This window comes from Mya arenaria, chromosome 8 (assembly GCF_026914265.1).
Source record: "Mya arenaria isolate MELC-2E11 chromosome 8, ASM2691426v1".
NCBI classification, from domain to species: Eukaryota; Metazoa; Mollusca; class Bivalvia; order Myida; family Myidae; genus Mya; species Mya arenaria.
This window is the reverse complement of record NC_069129.1, coordinates 28,231,228-28,251,329: the sequence shown is the minus strand read 5'-3', so window position 1 is coordinate 28,251,329 and position 20,102 is coordinate 28,231,228. Positions and strand designations below refer to the sequence as shown.

At 34.0% G+C, this 20,102-nt stretch overlaps 1 protein-coding gene across 2 annotated transcripts; it reads left to right on the top strand.

The window, feature by feature from the left end:
* The first annotated feature begins 1,775 nt into the window (after positions 1-1,775).
* On the top strand, positions 1,776-18,441 carry LOC128244725 (heat shock 70 kDa protein 12A-like). Of its 2 annotated transcripts, XM_052962776.1 has the most exons (6): positions 1,833-1,899; positions 2,439-2,464; positions 8,193-8,587; positions 8,697-8,915; positions 9,252-9,411; positions 16,271-18,441. In XM_052962776.1, exons 3-6 carry the CDS (start codon positions 8,231-8,233, stop codon positions 17,362-17,364), a joined length of 1,830 nt encoding a protein of 609 aa, XP_052818736.1. In that variant the 5' UTR covers positions 1,833-1,899; positions 2,439-2,464; positions 8,193-8,230; the 3' UTR covers positions 17,365-18,441. The 2 variants fall into 2 exon arrangements, with proteins under 2 accessions (XP_052818737.1, XP_052818736.1); XM_052962777.1 differs by lacking the exon at positions 2,439-2,464 and having other exon boundaries at positions 1,776-1,899.
* Positions 18,442-20,102: the final 1,661 nt, after the last annotated feature.

Here is a 20,102-nt window from a genome sequence, read left to right as displayed (position 1 = left end):
ACACTAAATCAACGGCAAATATGATAGACAATAAACTTTATACAATAACATATTGAAAACTTCATAGACATAACCTCATTTTACATAAATTTGATTCTGTACAGTAACACATTAGACAGAAAGTTACTCAAAACATATATTAATAGAAACGTTGCAAATTTTCAATTGAAGAAAACAATATAACATAGTGCAAACATAGGATTCAGTACAGTTATTTGAAGATCACTTAACAGACGAACCTCTGTAGCATGACAGTTAACTCTACACAGTAAATATTTTAGCACTATACAACCGAACCCATATAGCACATACATTGAACTCTATACAGTAATTTATTGAACATTTTACAGGCGTACCCATATAGCACAGACATTGGACTCTGTACAGTAATAAATTGAACACTTCACATACGTACCCATATAGCACATACATTGGACTCTATACAATAATTAATTGAATTCTGTACCGACGTACCCATATAGTACACGCATTGGACTGTATACAGTAATTAATTGAATACTGTACAGACGTACCCATATAACACACACATTGTACTCTATACAGTAATTAATTGAACACTTTACATACGTCGCCATATAGCATGACATTGGACTCCATACATTAATTAATTGAACACTTAACATAAGTACCCATACAACACAGACATTGGACTCAATACAGTAATTAATTGAACACTTTACAGACGTATCCATATCGCATGACATTGGACTCCATACATTTATTAATTGAACACTTAACATACGTCCCCATGTAGCATGAGAGTGGACTCCATACAGTAATTAATTGAACACTTTACATACGTCCCCATATAGCATGACATCGGCCTCCATACAGTTATTAATTGAACACTTTACATACGTACCCATATAGCACATACATTGGAATCTATACAGTAATTAATTGAAAACATTACAGACGTATCCCTAAAGCAAAGACATTGGACTCTTCACACTTGAAACTTTATCAAAGGCCCATGGGCCAACCGTTGGACTATATAACAATACGAATTGGACGCTTTACAGACGGCCGGACGGACATATATTGGCCACTATAGAGTTAAAAATGGCTTATTGGAGATACAACGGAACTTTAAAATTATTATTATTTAATCATCGGCTCATTGAGGGGTGAGAGTTGTCCAGTGTTATAGGTGTTTGTCTCTCAATAGGTTGTGAGTTCGCGGAAACGGACTCGAAAGTGATTTATATCAGTTTTCAGCTGTATTTATAATCGTGAAAAAAATTAGTAAAAACTAACGAACCAGATAACGCACAGTGGACTAGTAACAGTATGAATTGGAATCTTTACAGACTACCAATAGGCAACATACACGTATGTGCAAATCTATTGTTTGAATGGTGAATTAGAATTTTGACAAAATCTCTCCAGTGAGATTCAGAAAGTTTGAGTTACATACCTTGTTACTTTCATTTGTATATCAAAGGAGTGAACTATCTTCAAATGTGATGTTTATTTCATTATATGTATCAAAAATGATATTAATCCACATTTTAGACACCAAAAATTGAGCGGAACGCCGTTGGATTCGGACATCGACACAGTTGTTTGCCGCTCATGTCAGGATTATCACTCATTGTGTGTGCTACTTCTGTAGATGCATGTCTGTTTAAATACGCAATTTATTGTAATTACTTGTGAAAACGATTGTCAAAAACATTACCTAGATATTTTGCATGCAACATTGATCTATGTCTAAAACGGAGCAGTCAACTGGCCGTAGTCAACAGTTCCATGTTTTACTTTACGACATAACCGGAACCTTGTGACTGTATAGAGTCCAACGTCAGAGTGATGATATAAGACGAAAATGAACCGCGAGCAATTTAGGGAATATCAATTTTAATCAAACGTTATAGCGTAAGTATAGATCTAGGACAACGCTTGCTGTTACAGGCTTAACTTTTAAACACGTCAAGCAGTCATTGGAGCCACAACATTTTGTAATTCGTCGAAGATGCCTCAACGCGTTATTATGCAAGTTACCATGGAAGCCAAGACAACAGACAAGATGGCAGCCATTTTCTAAGCCCATGACTCTACTTAAATGTATAATTTTTGCCATAATGTGGTACATTAGGCATTGAAAAGTCCAAATTAAAGTTGCACATACATTTGTTTGGCTCCCAATGGGTTTTATGCTAGACAACATTTTGTTTATTTGACGCGTTGTGTGTTTGAACTGCTGATTAATTTGTTTTGTCCTGTATGGGCTTTACGCTTGTGCAGAATTTAGCTTATTTGAAAACTTAATTAAGCTGCATATTAGTTTATCTTGTTCCGGGTGTTAATGAGCCATGTAATAGTATGTTTGATCCTAGATTAGCTTGATAAATTGTAGTTCATTTATTGAACATTGACTTTGCTTGAGTAGTACCTCTTTTGGCTTTGTTTGACAGTAAATGGTTTCAAATATCGCCAAATTGTGAGTATGTACTTTGTAGTGGGCCCATAGAGCACAAAAATGGTAGTTTTGCACCAAACAGAGTAACAAAAGTTTTACTGAATACATGGTAGACCTACGAAGGATGATTGTTAGGCAGAGGAGTTCTGGAATAAGCTCTAGCTTGGCTTTGTTAGAACCTGTCGTTTTTTTATAATGAGTTCGCTTGACTAAATCTAGAATAGAAATTATTGGAGAAAACCTCTGTCGTAAGAAACCTACAGCATGGGCTTTATATTGCAATCATATAAAGTGCTATTGGGGACCTATTTTATCAGTTATCAGAATGCTAATCTTAACGTATTTGAATATGTAAATTGTAACCATGTATATTTTGTCACATGACATCTACTTACTTTAATGCTTGACCGCTCTGTAAATAGTTTGTGTCTTCACTGTTCCATATTGTATTTATTATATGGTTATAAATGTGCATATGCCTTATAATGCTGGATAACGATATGTAATGTTATGTTATGTATCTAAAAGATATTTTTTTGGCTGGGGCTCTGGGCCAAGTTGTGGTTAATTGGACATTGTATTTACATTGTATTGTACGCGTTATGGAGGCTTAACACTCATAAATTAAACCTGAGCCGAAATGCATTTGGTTAATTTGGAAGTAAAGTATGTACACACTTGATTTGTAAAGCACTTGATTCAATTGATAATTCCGACTGATTGGGCTAACATTAAACTCACACAAATATCATACGCTCACTTGTAGAGACTGGATTGACTATTGTAGGAACATTTGTAACATTTAAGTTTTGATATATGGAAAGAGATGAAACATGATTAAAAATGTTCTGATTTAAGTATGATATTACTTTTTTCAAATATAATCTAGCCATACATATTAAGTAATAACAGTCAATATTGGTTAAATTTGCATTTTGAAATTGGTTAAGGAGCAAGAACAACAACAACATTTCTTTACGTAAAATGACCCGGAAATTGAAAAAGCCAGTAACAGAAGATGTTCAAGTTTATTTTATTTTAATATAAGAGAAAACAGTTATAAAATACGCCCAAAATGCACCATTTCGGACTAGATATTGTTAAATTTCCTTGGGGGAGTTCCAAACCCACCTTCCAACACTGTAACCAAAATATATTTCGGTTCTGAGGGAGGGGTAAAAGTCAAAATGTTATGTCCCTGAGTTACGCCCCCACTAACATAGACTCCTAGAGCCGCCCCTGAGTAATGTATGATAAAAAGAAGCACTTTGAGAAACAGATACATCCAATGGTGTTGTGTTGTTTTAGATTTACAGCCAAATAAGATTATATATATGGTTCCTGTGACATGTCCGAAATGGTAGTTTTTGTCTTTTCTTCTTTTTTAAAGGGATTCGCTCATGTTTAGTGCCATTAAATTTTAGTCAAATACATTTTATAAAACTTAAACACATTTTCCGCGAAATTGAAATTGCCAACTTTGTATCACATTCTACAAGCGTCTCATATATTCTGATTTACTTGGGTGCGAACCCATGCCGGAACAGTCAAAGAAATAGTGAAAACTGACAACAAAACCTCACGCCCACAAGGATTCATATACTAACAGAATGATAACTTAAGCTTTAAGCCTTTTGTTGTATCGCGTTACTAAAGCTATTTAAAATCGTGGACTTCAAGAAAATACTTGAGCATATATCAGCATTTGTTGAAGGGCTCCAGTCGTCAAAATCTAAGTTTTAACACTCCTTATGATTTAACACACTTTATTTCGTCATTCAAAAAAAAGCAATTATAAAAAACATGAGTAACTTCTGGCTGTAGATGTCACCCATGGTATTCATGCTAACCTGTTTTGTAGCATAGCTTCACGGTGATAATAAAAAGCTTGTACATAGTGAATATGGCTTGAGTATTAATGTCATAGACAGCACTATATCTCCTCTTTTTAAATCGATCTTGAACTGTCTGTAGGAATATTTTGCAAGTTTTATAATGTTTGTGGACAATGTCCCAACAGCTTAATAATGCTTTATCTAGGCGTATGAGAAAACTGATAATACAAATGCATATCCTTGAACATTGCATACATGAGTGCCCATGGTAAATACGAGTGTCATTGTGCTATTTCATCTCATCAATACAACCTCGTCCTCTTAAGCTTAAAACTGCTTTCAAAGATATGACTGTATTTTATTCTCATTTTGAATTAAGGAACAGTCAATATACAATTAAATTTAAAAAAGGTGTTCAGGTACAATCTAATTTGGAGGTATTTTTCATACTTTGACCATGAAATGACATTAAAGTGAAGTTGTATAACAATTTAAAGAACATTATGGGAGAAATAATGTCAATATGAAAATTAACACTTCTTTTGTTAATGAACATTGCCATATCAAAGTGTAAAATTTAACTGAATTTAACTGCAGTTATCTTGGACGCCTTTTTCGATTTTTTTTTCGGTTCGCACCATGTATTTGCAAGTTATGGCACCAGTTCGATAAAATACAGACGTTGTGACTTTAAATATACAACATTGCTTATATCTTCATTTGTTGCCTCTCTTTTCAAATTCAACAGATTTTAACTACTCCACTATAAATGAATTTCAAGACTGTATAAACCTTTAACTGATTGACCTTAATAGTAGACAAATGGTTAATGACCACCGGTTATTGATTAATTAGCAGTGTAGGCATCAGCGTATATTATTTAAACATTAAGATTCTATCAAAATGAATTAGCTGGCAAAGAAATATTTTCAACAAAAATCAGAAAAAGGTTGCGGTACGTTATTTGGCTTGTGTAACTTACCAGTACATCAGATCAATCAGTTCATCTTAGAGTCCTTATGTACGCAAGTCTTTAGTTTTATTGTTTCTCAAACAAGCTTATTCAATAGTTAGAAATCTTTGAAAGCTCGGTTCCTGTCGAAAACCAGCAAGATCCAACAGGCATGACTAGATTATGGACATTGAAAACATCAAAGTTGCAAAACAATACAGCTTGTTATCCGATATTCACGAAACGTAGACAATAGTTCTTTTTAAAATACAGCCAGTTCCGCCAATGCGTGACTGAATTATGGCCCTTAAAAGTGTCAAAATTGCTATAAATCTTTAAAGATCGTCTTCTCTGATAAAAAGGGCAGATCCTTGATAGTTCGTAGCCTCATGTAGTGGACGTTTAACATTTTGTTCAAATAATGGTATCTGTGTCAAAGCTGGCCCCGCCTCGAGTGTCAAAGTTTTCTATTAACTTATATAGTAACATTTGAAAAATCTTCAACAAGCATTTCTCAGACCATTGATATCTGTCATAATATTTCATGTAGTGGACTTTTACCAAAATGCTCAATGAATGCCCATGGGCTTGACGCTGGCCACGCTCCGGCAGACCCATGTTCTCTAATAATCTACAAAGGAGGCAGGGGTAGGAAAATATAAAAATACTTTGCTTCTGTTTCTTGTTCTTTGATAGTAAAATCTCCTGTTAAACTGCAAGTCAAAAACCTTTGATATTTGATAGGAAGCCCTATGTAGCGATTACTACCTACATTCATAGCAACCAATGACTTCCTTAGCAACCTATGTCTTCCTTAGCAACCAAGGGCTTCCATTTGAACGACTTACTTACTAAGCAACCTATCATTTTCTTAGCAAACAATAACTACCTAAGCGACCACTTTTTTCCTTAGCAATCAATGACTTCATTTTTCAGCCAATGACTTCCTTATCAACAAAAGGCCTTCTTGCCAACCATTGGCTAACTTAGTGATCAGTTACTTTTTCAGCAACCTTTGACCCCTAAGCAGCCAAAGACTTCCTAAGCAACCGATTTCTTCCTGAGCAACCACTTCTACCTTAGCCACTTATGGCTTCTTTCGCAACCTTTGATTGTCTTGGCAACCAACGACATCATTAGCTAGAAAATGTCAACCTCTGCATATACCTTCATTCATGGCAAACAATGAATTCCATAGCAACCAATGACTTCTTTATCAACAAATGACTAGCTTAGCAACCATATAATTTTTTAGCATTAACTTCCTTAGTAACTCAAGCATTCTTAAGTAACTAATGACTTTCCAAACAACCAATGACTTTTCGAGCAATCACTTACTTCCTACCAATGGCTTATATTTATAGCAACTAATGACTTCTTTAGCAACATATGACTGATTTAGTAGCCAATAACCTCCTTAACTAAAAATGGCAACCTTAACAAATACCTACATGTATAGCAAACAATGAATCCATATCAACTGATGACTTTCTTATCAACAAATGACTTACTACGTAACCATATCATTCTTTATCTCTACTTCCTTAGTACCCTACCAATTCCTAAGAAATTATTGTTTTTCCAAACAACCAATGTTATTCTTAGCAACCACTTTCTTCCTAACAACCGCCTATATTCATAACAACTCCTGACTTCCTATGTAACCTATGTCTTTCTTAGCAACCAATGATTCTCTTGTAACCACTTACTTTCAACGCGAGCGAGGACTTCCTTAGCAACCAATGATTTCCGTACCAACTACTTTTTTCCATAGAAATTATTGACTTCGTGAGAAGCTCATAACTGCCTTGCCTAACAATGATTATCCTAGCAACCAATTACTTATTAGCCACAAATGATTTCCTTAGACACCACTAACTTACTACCAACTGCATATATCCATATCAACTAATGACTAAATCCATACCATCTACCTTCATCCGTAGTAATAAATGACTTCGTTAGGAAGTCATCATGAGCAACCAATGGCTTTCAATAGCAACTACTAACTTCCATAGCCACCAAAGAATTCCATAGTAACCAATGACTTCCTAAGCAACCAATGAAACCCTTTGCAATAAATTATATCTGTTCCATTTACCTCATCCATAGCAGCCAATGACTCCCTTAGGAGATTATGACTTCTAGCAACCATTGATTACCTAAGCAACCCATCACTTCCTTAACAATCTATGTTTTTCAATAGCATCCACTAAAATGATGACCGAAACTTTCGGTCAATTTCAATGAAATTTTGTCGAACTTCGAGAATCCATCGGATCAGTTCCGACAATGAAAATAAATCGAGATGTTTTCCGTACATTATGACGTATTAATTTATTTACTTGTAGATCTTTATAAACGCAGATTTACATTGCATGTTATATGTAACAATACAGTGATAGTGGCTGCCGAGAACGTTCACAAAAAGTTCCAAGTGCACTGCCAGTATGTTGCTCATTACCCATACGTAAATAGTATGGATAAAAAACAATGCTGGTAAACAATAAAGACGCCAGTGTGTTTACCCCAGAATCAATGCATCAAGGTTTTTCGTAATAACACTACCTATTGGTTGTAGTCATTGTCAGATTTTAATGCGACCATCACAACATTTTAACAAAATATTATTCACCAGGAGTTTCCTTCAAACGCTTATTTTCAATAGTAGTTATTGTGTATATGTTATGTATAAAAATCAAATACTTTAGAATACAGCTTGACTATAAAGGATACTTATTAAATGTGTTTTGGTGTATACTTTATTACAGTTCGGTTCATTATGATTGTAATAATGATTTTACTTTCGAATCGAGATTTTGGTCAAAAATAGCGTGATGTGATACATATTAAACACTATCTTGGTGCGACGTTTGAAGTAAATGAAACTGTTTATTAGGTACGTGTCATTTCGCGTTTTGAAAATATATTAATACTTATACAAATTGAATGTTAACTACAGGAACAACCCAACTAGTCCAACATTTAAGCGAATAAGTCATGGCTACGGCAAAGGGTGAAGATTCATCAAGGAAACTGTCAGCAGATGCCTTGCCTACATCAACGAAACCAGAAAAGAAACATCTTATGGTTGCAGCTATTGACTTTGGCACTACATTTACTGGATATGCATTTTCGACCCAGAAATTGCAAGATGATTCAATCATCTGCAGCCTTTTTCAGGCAGAAGGCTTTAAAAGTGAGAAGGGTCCGACTTGCGTTCTTCTTAATCCAGACACAACCTTCAGCGCATTTGGATACGATGCAGAAACAAAATATATGGCTCTGTGTCTTGAGGATAAAACAGAAGGATTTTACTTCTTTCAGCATTTCAAAATGAGCCTCTACAAAACCAAGGTATTTTTTGAAGAATCTATTGAGTATGTATCTTAATGCTTGCGACAAAACTAATTTTTGCCACGTTTTGTACTTGTTCATATACAGATACGCGTTACCTTGTTTGCAGAAACTTTCTCGTGAAACGAAGATAAAGGACCTTAACGGGAAAGAGCTTCCAGCACTTGATGTTTTCTCAAAAGTGATTAAGCACCTTTCAGAAGAAACCTACAAACAACTGAGTAGAAACATGACGGGAATTACTGAAGATGATGTGCTGTGGGTTATTACAGTTCCGGCAATCTGGTCAGACGCGGCTAAGCAGTTTATGCGAGAAGCAGCAAACAAGGTTTAGTTTAGCTAATGAATTTCACTTTAACGTACAAATTCAATCTTCGTTTATCTCCATAGATTTGATAAACAGTAAACGTAACGACATCACTAACAACTGGGTATAAACATTTATTACATTTAAGTTTGTATTAATGTATTTAAATCCGACTGTGACGAAAGCTGAATGCTTAAGAAACCACGTTAAAGTCCGTTTTCTGGGTAGAAACCAGTACTGGTGCCCATTTTCGGCGGGCATGAGAATGTTCCCCTTCGTGGGGTTCGAACTCACAACCTCTTAGATAAAAGGCGGATACCTTTACCATTAGACCACTCTTACCTTTACATTTTCAAGGCTGAAATTGAAGACGAAGACCTAAAACTTATTTTGGAACCAGAGGCTGCGTCCTTTTTCTGCAACATTCAAAAATCATGTAAAATTGTGAAGGTTGACGACACAGTTGCACTGGAACCGTTTCCTGTCGGACATAAATATATTGTTGCTGATTTAGGCGGTAACATTTTTCTTATATTTTTCATACACAAATTTCTATCATTTTTTTCGATGAAATATGGAGTTTTATCAGTGAAATATCAATTAAATATTTTCACTGCAAAATAAGGAGTGAAAATATCAACTTTCAGAAGTACTTTTAACAGCCATTGTAGTTACTTCCCATTAATTAAAACAGAACACTTCACTTTTGAAACAGAAAATGTTTGCAAATAAAATATTTGAAATTTAAAGAACTGTTACATAAGTTTAAACAAAGATATATTTGGAAATTAAAAACTTACCGTTTATTAGAAAATTGATTATCCCGTTTTTTAAACGTTTTCTTGATCTTGAACAAGTTGAAGCTGAATGTTCGAACGTTTGCTTTCATATCAAACAAATTACAGACGAAAACAACTGTTCGAACATAAATATTGTTATATCATCGTTCAAATGTACTTTGAACTGTTTGTCGTTGTAATACGTAATACAAACTTCCCGGAAAATTCACGCAACAACTCACAGATTTACTAAAAAATTATACCCCACCCACGCTTCAAAATATGTCAACAAACTAGCGTGGTCCTCATCATTACCTGGAAATCGATCTTTCTTCAAACAAAACAGACTGGTGTCTGACAGTAAGATGACTGAATATCATGTATCATGAAACACACTCTTAAACTAAAAAAAATGTTTAATGTACAATGATTATCTGCAATTGTTTTGCCAACATATTCGACTTTACAAATTTTGGTTTAATTAATGGCGGCGTAGTAATTTGGTTATGTATTCATACCACGCTTTAATTAATAGTGTTTTTGCTATTTTTTTAACATTGATGCACTGATAAAACTTCATTGATAATTGTTCATAATATATTTGCACTAAAAAACGAGCGAATAATTAAATATAAAAAATAATATCAGAGAACTCTTTCAACAAACCGAAATAGAAAATTGACAGCTACAATTTTGCATGAGGGCACGTGCAGCGGCGTATATAATACCCTTTTCAAAAAGGGGGTATTTAAGAAAATTAATTAAAATTTTATAAAACTTGGAAAATCAGCATAAAAGAAACAGAAAATTTGTTTATTTCAGTGTAAGATCGTATTTGTTTTCCACTCGTGATTATAGAAAAACTATATTTTCACTCGGCCAATGGTAAAAATATATGTTTTTCTATGACACTCGTGAAATAAAATACGATCTTACACTGAAATAAACAAATATCCTCTATATCTTATATACATTAAACGGAGTATTTCGTTTTATTGTAATATAACCAGAGGTTCCTAATTCTTAATAATCGATATTTACGAATATAGGGATGGATGTTTACACAAGTGTCTATGGATAACTTTTTAGATTGTAAGAAATATAAAATCTCATCAATTACTTATTTTTTCAAGGCATTCATATTTCCCTTTGCCAGTAAAAAGCACCGTGTATGAAATTCGCTACATGTTAACGCATATAACTGTCAACTGTTTAAAAGCTGCACTTTAACAGATTGACTATTTTGGCAACTTTTTTATTTTTTGTTTTGGAATGAATTAATTTTGGGGTAAAATATCTGGAAACTATAATACTAGTGATATAATATCAGATCACGGTTAGATTAGATTTCAATGCAATACATACTATGCTCAGATATTAACATAAATGTGGTTACATGCAAAATTTTAACCAGAATTTTTTAGTGTAATAATAAAGGGCCACTATTTGCAAAAAAAGTTATCTAACCTGGTTATTCAATTAGGTTGGGTGGTTGAATATACATCAATGCAATACATCAAGTAGTTGCTGAGATATTATTCTATGTGTGCTAACATGCAAGACCTTAACCAGAATTTCTAAGTCGCATAATAAAGAGGTAAAAATTATACAATATGAAAGATAGAGTTATCTTACTTGATTAAATAAGATGGTTAAATGGTTGTGAGCCTGTGTGTAAAGTTTAAATGCAATACATGATGTATTCGCTGAGGTATTGACTTAAAAGTGGTTACATGTAAAACATATACCAGAATTTCTAAGTCTAATAATATAGGGCAATTATTTTGCACTAAATGCAAACTAGAGTTATCTAACTTGGTTAATTAAGTAGGTTTGCTGGTTGAGTACCATTGTATCAAGTCTCAATGCAATACCTCAAGCAGTTGCTGAGATATTAACCTGTTAATGTGTGCTTGCACGCAAAACCTTAACCAGAATTTCTAAGTCAAATAATAAAAGCCTATTATTTGCATTAAATGCAAACTATAGTTATCTAACTTGGTTAATAAGGTAGGTTGGATGGTTGAGTAACATTGTATCAAGTCTCAATGCAATACCTCAAATAGTTGCTGAGATATTAACCTATGTGTGCTTGCACGCAAAACCTTAACCAGAATTTCTAAATCAAATAATAAAGGCATATTATTTGCATTAAATGCAAACTAGGGTTATCTAACTTGGTTAATTAAGTAGGTTGGATGGTTGAGTACCATTGTATAAAGTCCCAATGCAATACCTCAAGTAGTTACTGAAAAAATTACCTATGTGTGCTTGCACGCAAAACCTTAACCAAGGGGTGACGCCGACGCAGACGCCGAGGCCGACGCTTGGGTCAGTTGTTTAGCTCTCCTTATTCTTCGAATAGTCGAGCTAAAAATGAGCTTTTCGGCATCAAACATCACTTTTAGAACGTACATATGAAAAACTTCGATCTGATTTTTTGTTAGCAGTCTTATATCACTGGCAGAGTTCACATTCACGTTATATATTACGCAAATCACTCAAAAAAATCAAAAAAATCACGCATACATTTTTCACCCGGTACGAGATCGCGCGTTTCCGAAAATCATGTGGGCGAATATTAATTTCGCTGGAATCCGACACCACGTTCTTAAATTAGACATGACAAATATTATCTAGTCCCATTGATTGGATTTACCGCAGAATCTGCTCGGTGACGTCATTACAATGTAGACGGGTTATAACTTTTTACGCCTGGCGAAATGAAGATAAGTTGCGAAACATTGTAACCAATCTACACACGGGAATTCCGTCTGCATCCAAAATGTCGATGCAATCGAAGCTGATAGCGTTTGGTTTTTAGACAATCTGCGCATGCGCGCAGGTAGTCTTAAGACCGCAAACTCCAAAGAACTACTTCTGTTCATGTCGTTTTAACCCATTTTTTGTCTTAGTGCGCTCTATGTATAGCAGAATGACGTCGAAACCATAAAAATAGATTAGTTGTATTGCATTCCGAGTATGAGTCCATGCTTGTTCGGCTATTTCCGCGCTTAACCGCAAGTGTCCCATCACCTGCAGGGTTTGTTATTATAACCTGACGTGACCTTGAAGCACGCTTATTTGTAATGGTGTATTTTTATATTACTTTTATGACATAAGAAACAAAAATGATTGTCTGAAAGTCAAAATAGTTGTATCTCAGGTTTCGCGATGCTAATGCTTCAAAATATGATAGCCCTGCTATAAAATAACAAAATACTATTCATTCTATGATTTTAGGCGTTTATATTTCTAATATAATGTTTTCATTTTTTTGCATTAAAGCTTCGTTTCGGTGTATTATTGGCAAAGTTTAAGACATTAGGCTTTCAATTAATTTTAGCACACATGCCGGCCCTGATACGACAGCGAGTTATGCATACAATTGGTGAAGCAAAGTCGTTCGGATTAAAACTGTAAAAAATCCAAAGAGTGCGAAGTATTCATAACAGCACTAGTACTATTTCTACACAGATACTTACATAAAACAAAATAACATGTATTTATCAATAAAATTTGAAAAGGCACAATCATATTCTCATTCTTGGAACTGACAATTTCCGATAATCTAAATATAGTTTAAACTACATTAACTGACCGATATTTTAAAATAGTTTCTACATACATTAACTGACCACATGTTTGTCCTCATCGCGGGAAAACGACCATCTGATAAGCACTGCATTTTGAAAGGAATTATTACTGATGTTGTTCGTAAAATCAAATCATTTCCCTTAAACAATTAAAAAGTGTATGTTAATAAAACTCGCCTTACGTATGGTATCTAATCAAAGCACCGAAAACCCGTTTAAAGCGATTGAAAGGGGTATGCAGTATAACTTAAAATACATGGGGATGGGAGATATGTCGACTGAAGTGATAAGCTGTGCATTTTAAATGGAATTATTGCTGAAGCTGTTTGTAAATAAATGATTTTCCTTAAACAAAACGTGTGTGTTCATAAAAGGATATATATTATATAGTATGTATAATACTTTCCTATCGTATAATAGGTAATCAAAGTAACGAAAACTCCTAAGAAACGATTGAAATGGGCATTCATTGTAACATTAGATACATGGGGATAGGGTATTACGACGATTGAAGTTACTTTTCCATAAACAAAATGACACAAGACGCCATAAAATAGATATAGATATGTTTGTTTCCTCGCCCAATCTGGTCACAAGCGCTCATGACCCTCTTGACCTTCTATGTGCCCTTCACCCATTCCCATTGTAGAAATAAAATTTGCAACACTCACATATTTGCCCGCAGACAGTCTTTCAGTGCATTCGCGCTTTGATAGAGAAAACAAATCCAAATCATCAAATAAACCGAACAATGAACCTATGCAAACTTCAGGAGATGAACCAACGAGAGCAAAGATTAAGAAAAAGTATCCAAAATGATTTCAGAAGAAGTGGTTTGCTGAATTTTCGTGGCTCAAATTTGACTCGGAGAAAAGTCTAACGCATTGTATGACATGCTTAAAACAGAAGTACAGCAAATGTTAATTGTAACCTGTAGACAATAGACTTTGATTGAAAGGGGTTGAAATAGTTGTTAAGTTGTAACTTCAATACAAAATGTTACAATTTGTTATAATGTAACTTATCAATAAAAACACTTAAAATATTTATTAATTTCATACCCCAAAAAATTGCATTTTACCCCCAATTTTAGTACCCAGGGGTTAAGTTTACTCTTGAAAATAATAGTAAGTGAAAGCTCTGACTGGTTTCCAACGATAAAAGAACGATACAAAAACGGTACAATATTTATATGAAAAACTACAGAAACAAGTCCAGTACTCGAAAGGTTAAACACATGTCTAGATAGCGCTTAGGCCACACCAAATTAATAACTTGTTCATCGGATTTTTTCCAAAAAATAATGGGGCGAGCGAGCGAAATAATAATAAAAATAATTGTTTTGCATTAAGTACAAAAGAGGAGCGAGCGAAGAGCGAACAAATATATATAGTCATTTAACTCACTTTTCCTCACATTTTATTCACTTATTAACTAAACAATGATATTGTAAACGAAGGATTACATCCAGTGAACGAATGATAACACTAAAAAATAATTATATACAAATATTAGTTTTGAGATCAAACAAATGCTATTTGAGATCAAACAAATGTATTTCTTAAAACTATTTCTTAAAACTATTTCACAGAAAATTCCAGACAGCGCCAGATTGATTTTAGGCTTTCTCAGAATTTAACGCCTATCTTTTTTAAAATTTTCCTTATTTTTGTAGATATCTTGTTCAAATTAAGACAAGTAATAGAAAACACAAACATATATACAAAAGACACTTTAACTTCTTTTGTACTGCAAATACTGATTGTGTCGATTTTCATATAAAGCAAAGAAAAATTTCAAGAAAATACAGAATATGCAATATTTTTTCATATACAAAAACCAATCAGCATAAATATTTAACACTTGAATGATTTCCATATATGGTTAAAATATACACATGAACATCTAAAAAATCTACAAACATTTATTTGCAACACAAAGTGTTGACACCATACAGTCTGACACCATTTTTTATAAATTACAAAATATACAGAATCCGACTTGTTTGATGTTTTTGTGTGAATGGTAAAACTTATGGGATTGCATGAAGCACATAGGAATGTCAGTCAGGTTAATTTTTAGCGTCATCCTGCTGTCCACGAACATTGACTCATCGGCGACTAAGGCCTCCACCACAAGCACGCTTGTTGCCTCATGTGAACAGGAATTTCATGATCCGCTGCGTCGAAGGAATCTTAAAATTTAATAAGCAATATTATACATAAATGTTCATTGTAGTATAATGTAGTATGCATTGCTGAAACAGTTTGATGAAAACACAAGAAAGGAGGTGCTCGTTTCTTGGCCAAACTTTATTTTTCTATTACTGTACATGCACTGCATATGAATTAAATAAACACTACACTCTGATCTGTAGCAAAATAAAAATAAACATGCATAAATCATTAAATGTATATTTTTGAAGGAAACAAATAATACAAAAAATACATCATATTTGCTATATTGACATCAAAACAACAAAGAAGTTAAAATACACACCTGAAGTTTTTACCTGGACAGGTGTAGTAGGTATAGATGACCGATTGAAAACTGTCTTTTCATATATGAATTCATGTCGCCCATTCTTATTTTCATCACTCATTAGAACGTTTATTTTGATAAAATTTAAAATATGTTGTCACATACTTGATCCAATTCAACCGCGTCTTTGATGTTAGAATTCTTCTTGTTACATAAATGCAACAACAAATAAAGGTATTACAACAATGCTAACATAATTATAACATCCGTCAGGTCCAAATGTCAAATAGGAGTGATCTTGACGCGAATGTAAACATGAGTAATTTGGTTAATAAAGCGCCCACTATGTATTTATAAATAGCTCACTCAAACAAAGACGGAATTAACCATTTATAAACTAAATAACTATATAACAGATGCGATCGCATGTTAAATTTAATGATGAAAGGAGCGGGTTGTAACATAAAAAACCCATAAAAATCGTTTTAATATTTTCAATCCATTCTTTTTTATTTTAAAGGAGGGACAGCTGATTTCACAGTTCATGAAATTCTAGAGGATCACAATTTGAGAGAGATTGCAAGGTCAGATGGCGACGCTTACGGGGGAATTTTGGTCGATCAAGCGTTTGACGAATTTCTCTCAGACTTTTTTGGACAGAGCGTTGTACACCACTTATTGGAAAAGCAAACACATTTGTATATGGAAATTCAGAGAGCATTTGAAGTAAAAAAACGAACCTTTCTGCGCGATTCATCATGGATTTTTTTTCGATTGCCTGTGGTTGATTTTAAAGATGCGTTCGAAGCTTGCAATGTTTCTTACGACGATGCAGTTAGTGAAGCCAACGCAAAGTATTCAGGAAAAGCTGAACTTACGCGCAATGGTATGTTAAAATTATCTGCTGAAACCATGAAGGGATTTTTTGACAAGGCAGTGGATGGTATTGTTGAATTCATTAAAAAGATGCGCTTTAACGAAGAACTTGGCATGATCAACACCGTTTTGATGGTCGGTGGATTTTCGGAATCGAAATACGTCCAAGAACGCATTGAAAATGAAATACCTGGAGTTCGGCTCGTCATTCCACCCGATCCTTCATTGGCTGTTTTGAAAGGTGCAGTTTTGTATGGGAAAAACCCACGAGCTATTACAGAAAGAATAGCAAGGTTTTCCTATGGGTTTTCCGTTGCTAGACCTTTCGACGAAGGATCTGATCCGGAAGAGCTAAAAATAACACAGAATGGAATGGTCCTTTGCAATGAGGTTTTTAACAAGTTAATTACAAGAGGTGAAATTCTGAAGAATGGACAGATGTTTCACAGCGTTGTAATGTATCAGGTTAATACCGATACCGCTTTGACCATATTGTTATCATCACTGCGTCCAATTGAGTCACTAGTTTACAAATCAACAAAAGAGGATCCAAAGTACATCACCGCAGAAGAAGAGTGTGAGGAAATAGGAAATTTGATAATACGTCCACCCCGTACAGGTTGGCCTTCTGACAGCGCTCTTCTTCAAGGAATCATCGTCGGCGAAAGTGAATTGAAAGCCTTTGCAATCAACCTTGAAACCAAGCAAGCATACGTGGCAAATCTTGATTGCCTTTGAAGTAGGCTACGACAAAAGTATAAATACTGTGCATACAGACGGTTTTAGCTAAAAGGTTTTATGAAAAATGCTTTTGACTCTTTTAAAAAGGTAACATTTTATGAACAATATTTATCGATACATGCAACTAGAAACCATGTTGACTTTTAACAGGACGAAATTGTTAGAAATGATGTTAAAATTGCTCCGAAAAGCTAAAAGTGAGTCGCAAAAGAAACTTTTGAGTGTGAATGAAAAAGAGAAAAAGTAACTGAGAAAAGATCAAATAACATTCATTTTGTTATATTTTGATATGTTCTATTAACTTTTCTCAGTGTCCAGTTACAGGACAAACATTTCACTTTCAGTATGAGAACATTCAAAGAATCATATATACTGATAGCACCAATAATTATTCCTTTAGCTTTATTTCAGTTTTGTATATAAGTAGATGTGTACACATTTCATTGTTAACCGCTTTGTTGATTAATGTTGTTAATGTATCTCTGCATCAAATATTATTTTGCGTAAAATATCAATAACCCGATATATTCAAAAACGAAACAGATGTGATATCAATATGTGAGTGGCAATCGTATCGGCGATACGTTCTTCTTTATATTATATGGAATTTGTAGCCTGTTTTGAAACATTTCAAGCGTTCCTTTTACCTTTATTTCAGTTATAATGAATAATGAATCATGTTGAATACAGCTCATATTATACATTTCATGATACAATCAAACTATGTGTTTACTATGTTAACCTTGTATCACACCTTGAAATATGATCATTTCACTCATGTAGTTTGTTTAAGCAGATTGTTCATAATTATATATATAGTGCATGTGATAAATGTTGAATGATTGTATTCTCCATTTATAGAATATTTGCTTTTGTAAATAATGTTATGTAAACTCTTTCTAATAAAAGCTGGCTGTCATTGAATCAAGAAACATTTAAAAGTACTACTAATTGCAACTTCTCTTGTATTGTTTAAAAAAAAATACCGCTTATTATTTTTGTGTGAAATCAATATTTATGATAATGCAATGTACATGTTTTACCATTTATTATATAAATAAAGAGTTGATTTGAGCTGGTCTCACTTGAAACCCTAGTAAAACTGGACGGTGGTTTTTTATATTACAAACAGATGTCTCCCTCTATGGTTATGTCATTCAGACACGACATTTAACAATGGGAAATGAAAACTAATATGAAATGAAACACATAGAGAGCTTGAAACAGAACATCTGAATAAAATGCTTGAGACTTGGAAGCCTCTATCCTCATGTTATGGTAGTCTAGTTAAACTGTTTCACTCCATTTTAAGTGTATATTGAAATTCAAGTTTGAAATATGACTGACTAATAATAAGTACATTTCATATGAACTTTCCATTTTATTGAGTTTATTTGTCTGCTGAACACTACTGTGTTCTGTATGCTACTGTAACATTACATTGGCGATGGATCCTCGACTAGGGACACCTGGCCAAGACGCTGTACTTTGTGTTTACAAATATTCAAAATCCTCCAAGTGGTTCAAGAGATATGGAGCGTACACAAAATATAGTCATATGACCCTTGACCTCTAAGAGTGATCATTGAGCTACTTGTTAAATGCGATTTATACATCGTCTCAATATGGTGAACATTTGTGGCAAGTAATTACAAAATTCTTCAAGCGGTTAAAATGATATGGAGCAGACACGAAATGTTGTCATATGACCTTTGACCTTTAGGTGTGACCTTGACCCGAGTTTGTTGTAACATGCGTTCTGCATATCGTTTCAATATGATTAACTATTGTTGGTTGTTATTTCAAAAACCTTCAAGCGGTTCACGACATATTGAGCAGACACGTTATGTTGTCGTATGACCTTTGACCTCTAGGTGTGACCTTGATCTTAAACAGAACTGGTTGTAACATGAACTCTGCACAACGTCTTTATATTGTAAATATGCTTCTGTTGACATTTGGAATTGCATCAGCATTGTACGATTTACTTTCATTCAAATTGTTCATACATGCTCATTCATAATCTAATTCTTGGGGTTTGTGTTGAAGTAGTCATTAACTAAATATCATTTAAAAAATGCTTGTTAACAGTTTTTACCGAATACTGTATTTACCGATTTAAGTAATTCCTATAGTTGTCAAGGAACTGTCGATTTCGCCGTATTGTTTATGTTGGGAACTGCATGGTGCATCGTGATACGTTATTGCATTTCCAAAACATGAATATTATTTCCAGTTTGTATTGTCATATGATAAGTACTTACCATATTATTTGTTGAATGAAAGCATGCATTTAATTAATGCATTTTATTACTTGTTCACTAATATTGCATTTCACAATTGTAATATCCGCGTGTTGCAAATTATTCAAAGTTAAATGGCAGTTAATTACCATGACAACAGTTACTGCCCTTTCTTAATAACTGTATGTTTTACCCGACCTGTATGCATAGCATTACTGGTTATTTCCTCGACCAAAGTACTTCTGTTGGAACTAGGAATTCATCGACAAAGCACACGGCGGGGAATCCACGTGACCAAATGGTAGGTTTCAGTGCAAGATGGCGTCACCAAAACGCTCGACTCGAGCCGAAAATCAAGGTAATACATATAATAATAATCTTTTCTTTAATTTTTAACATAGCCTATCATATGCCCACCTACCTAGTGTGTATTAGCATATCCATGTTTTCCTTGAAACTTTAACCGTTCTCGAGAACACTTCGGCAATGTTT

What these genes read in the sequence shown, in the direction of transcription:
- LOC128244725 (XM_052962777.1), top strand. Translation starts at nt 8,231, where the DNA reads ATGGCTACGGCAAAGGGTGAAGATTCATCAAGGAAACTGTCAGCAGAT. An exon ending in TGCGAGAAGCAGCAAACAAG is followed by an intron (nt 8,916 to 9,251) that starts GTTTAGTTTAGC and finishes TACATTTTCAAG; the next exon opens with GCTGAAATTGAAGACGAAGA. An exon ending in TATTGTTGCTGATTTAGGCG is followed by an intron (nt 9,412 to 16,270) that starts GTAACATTTTTC and finishes TTTATTTTAAAG; the next exon opens with GAGGGACAGCTGATTTCACA.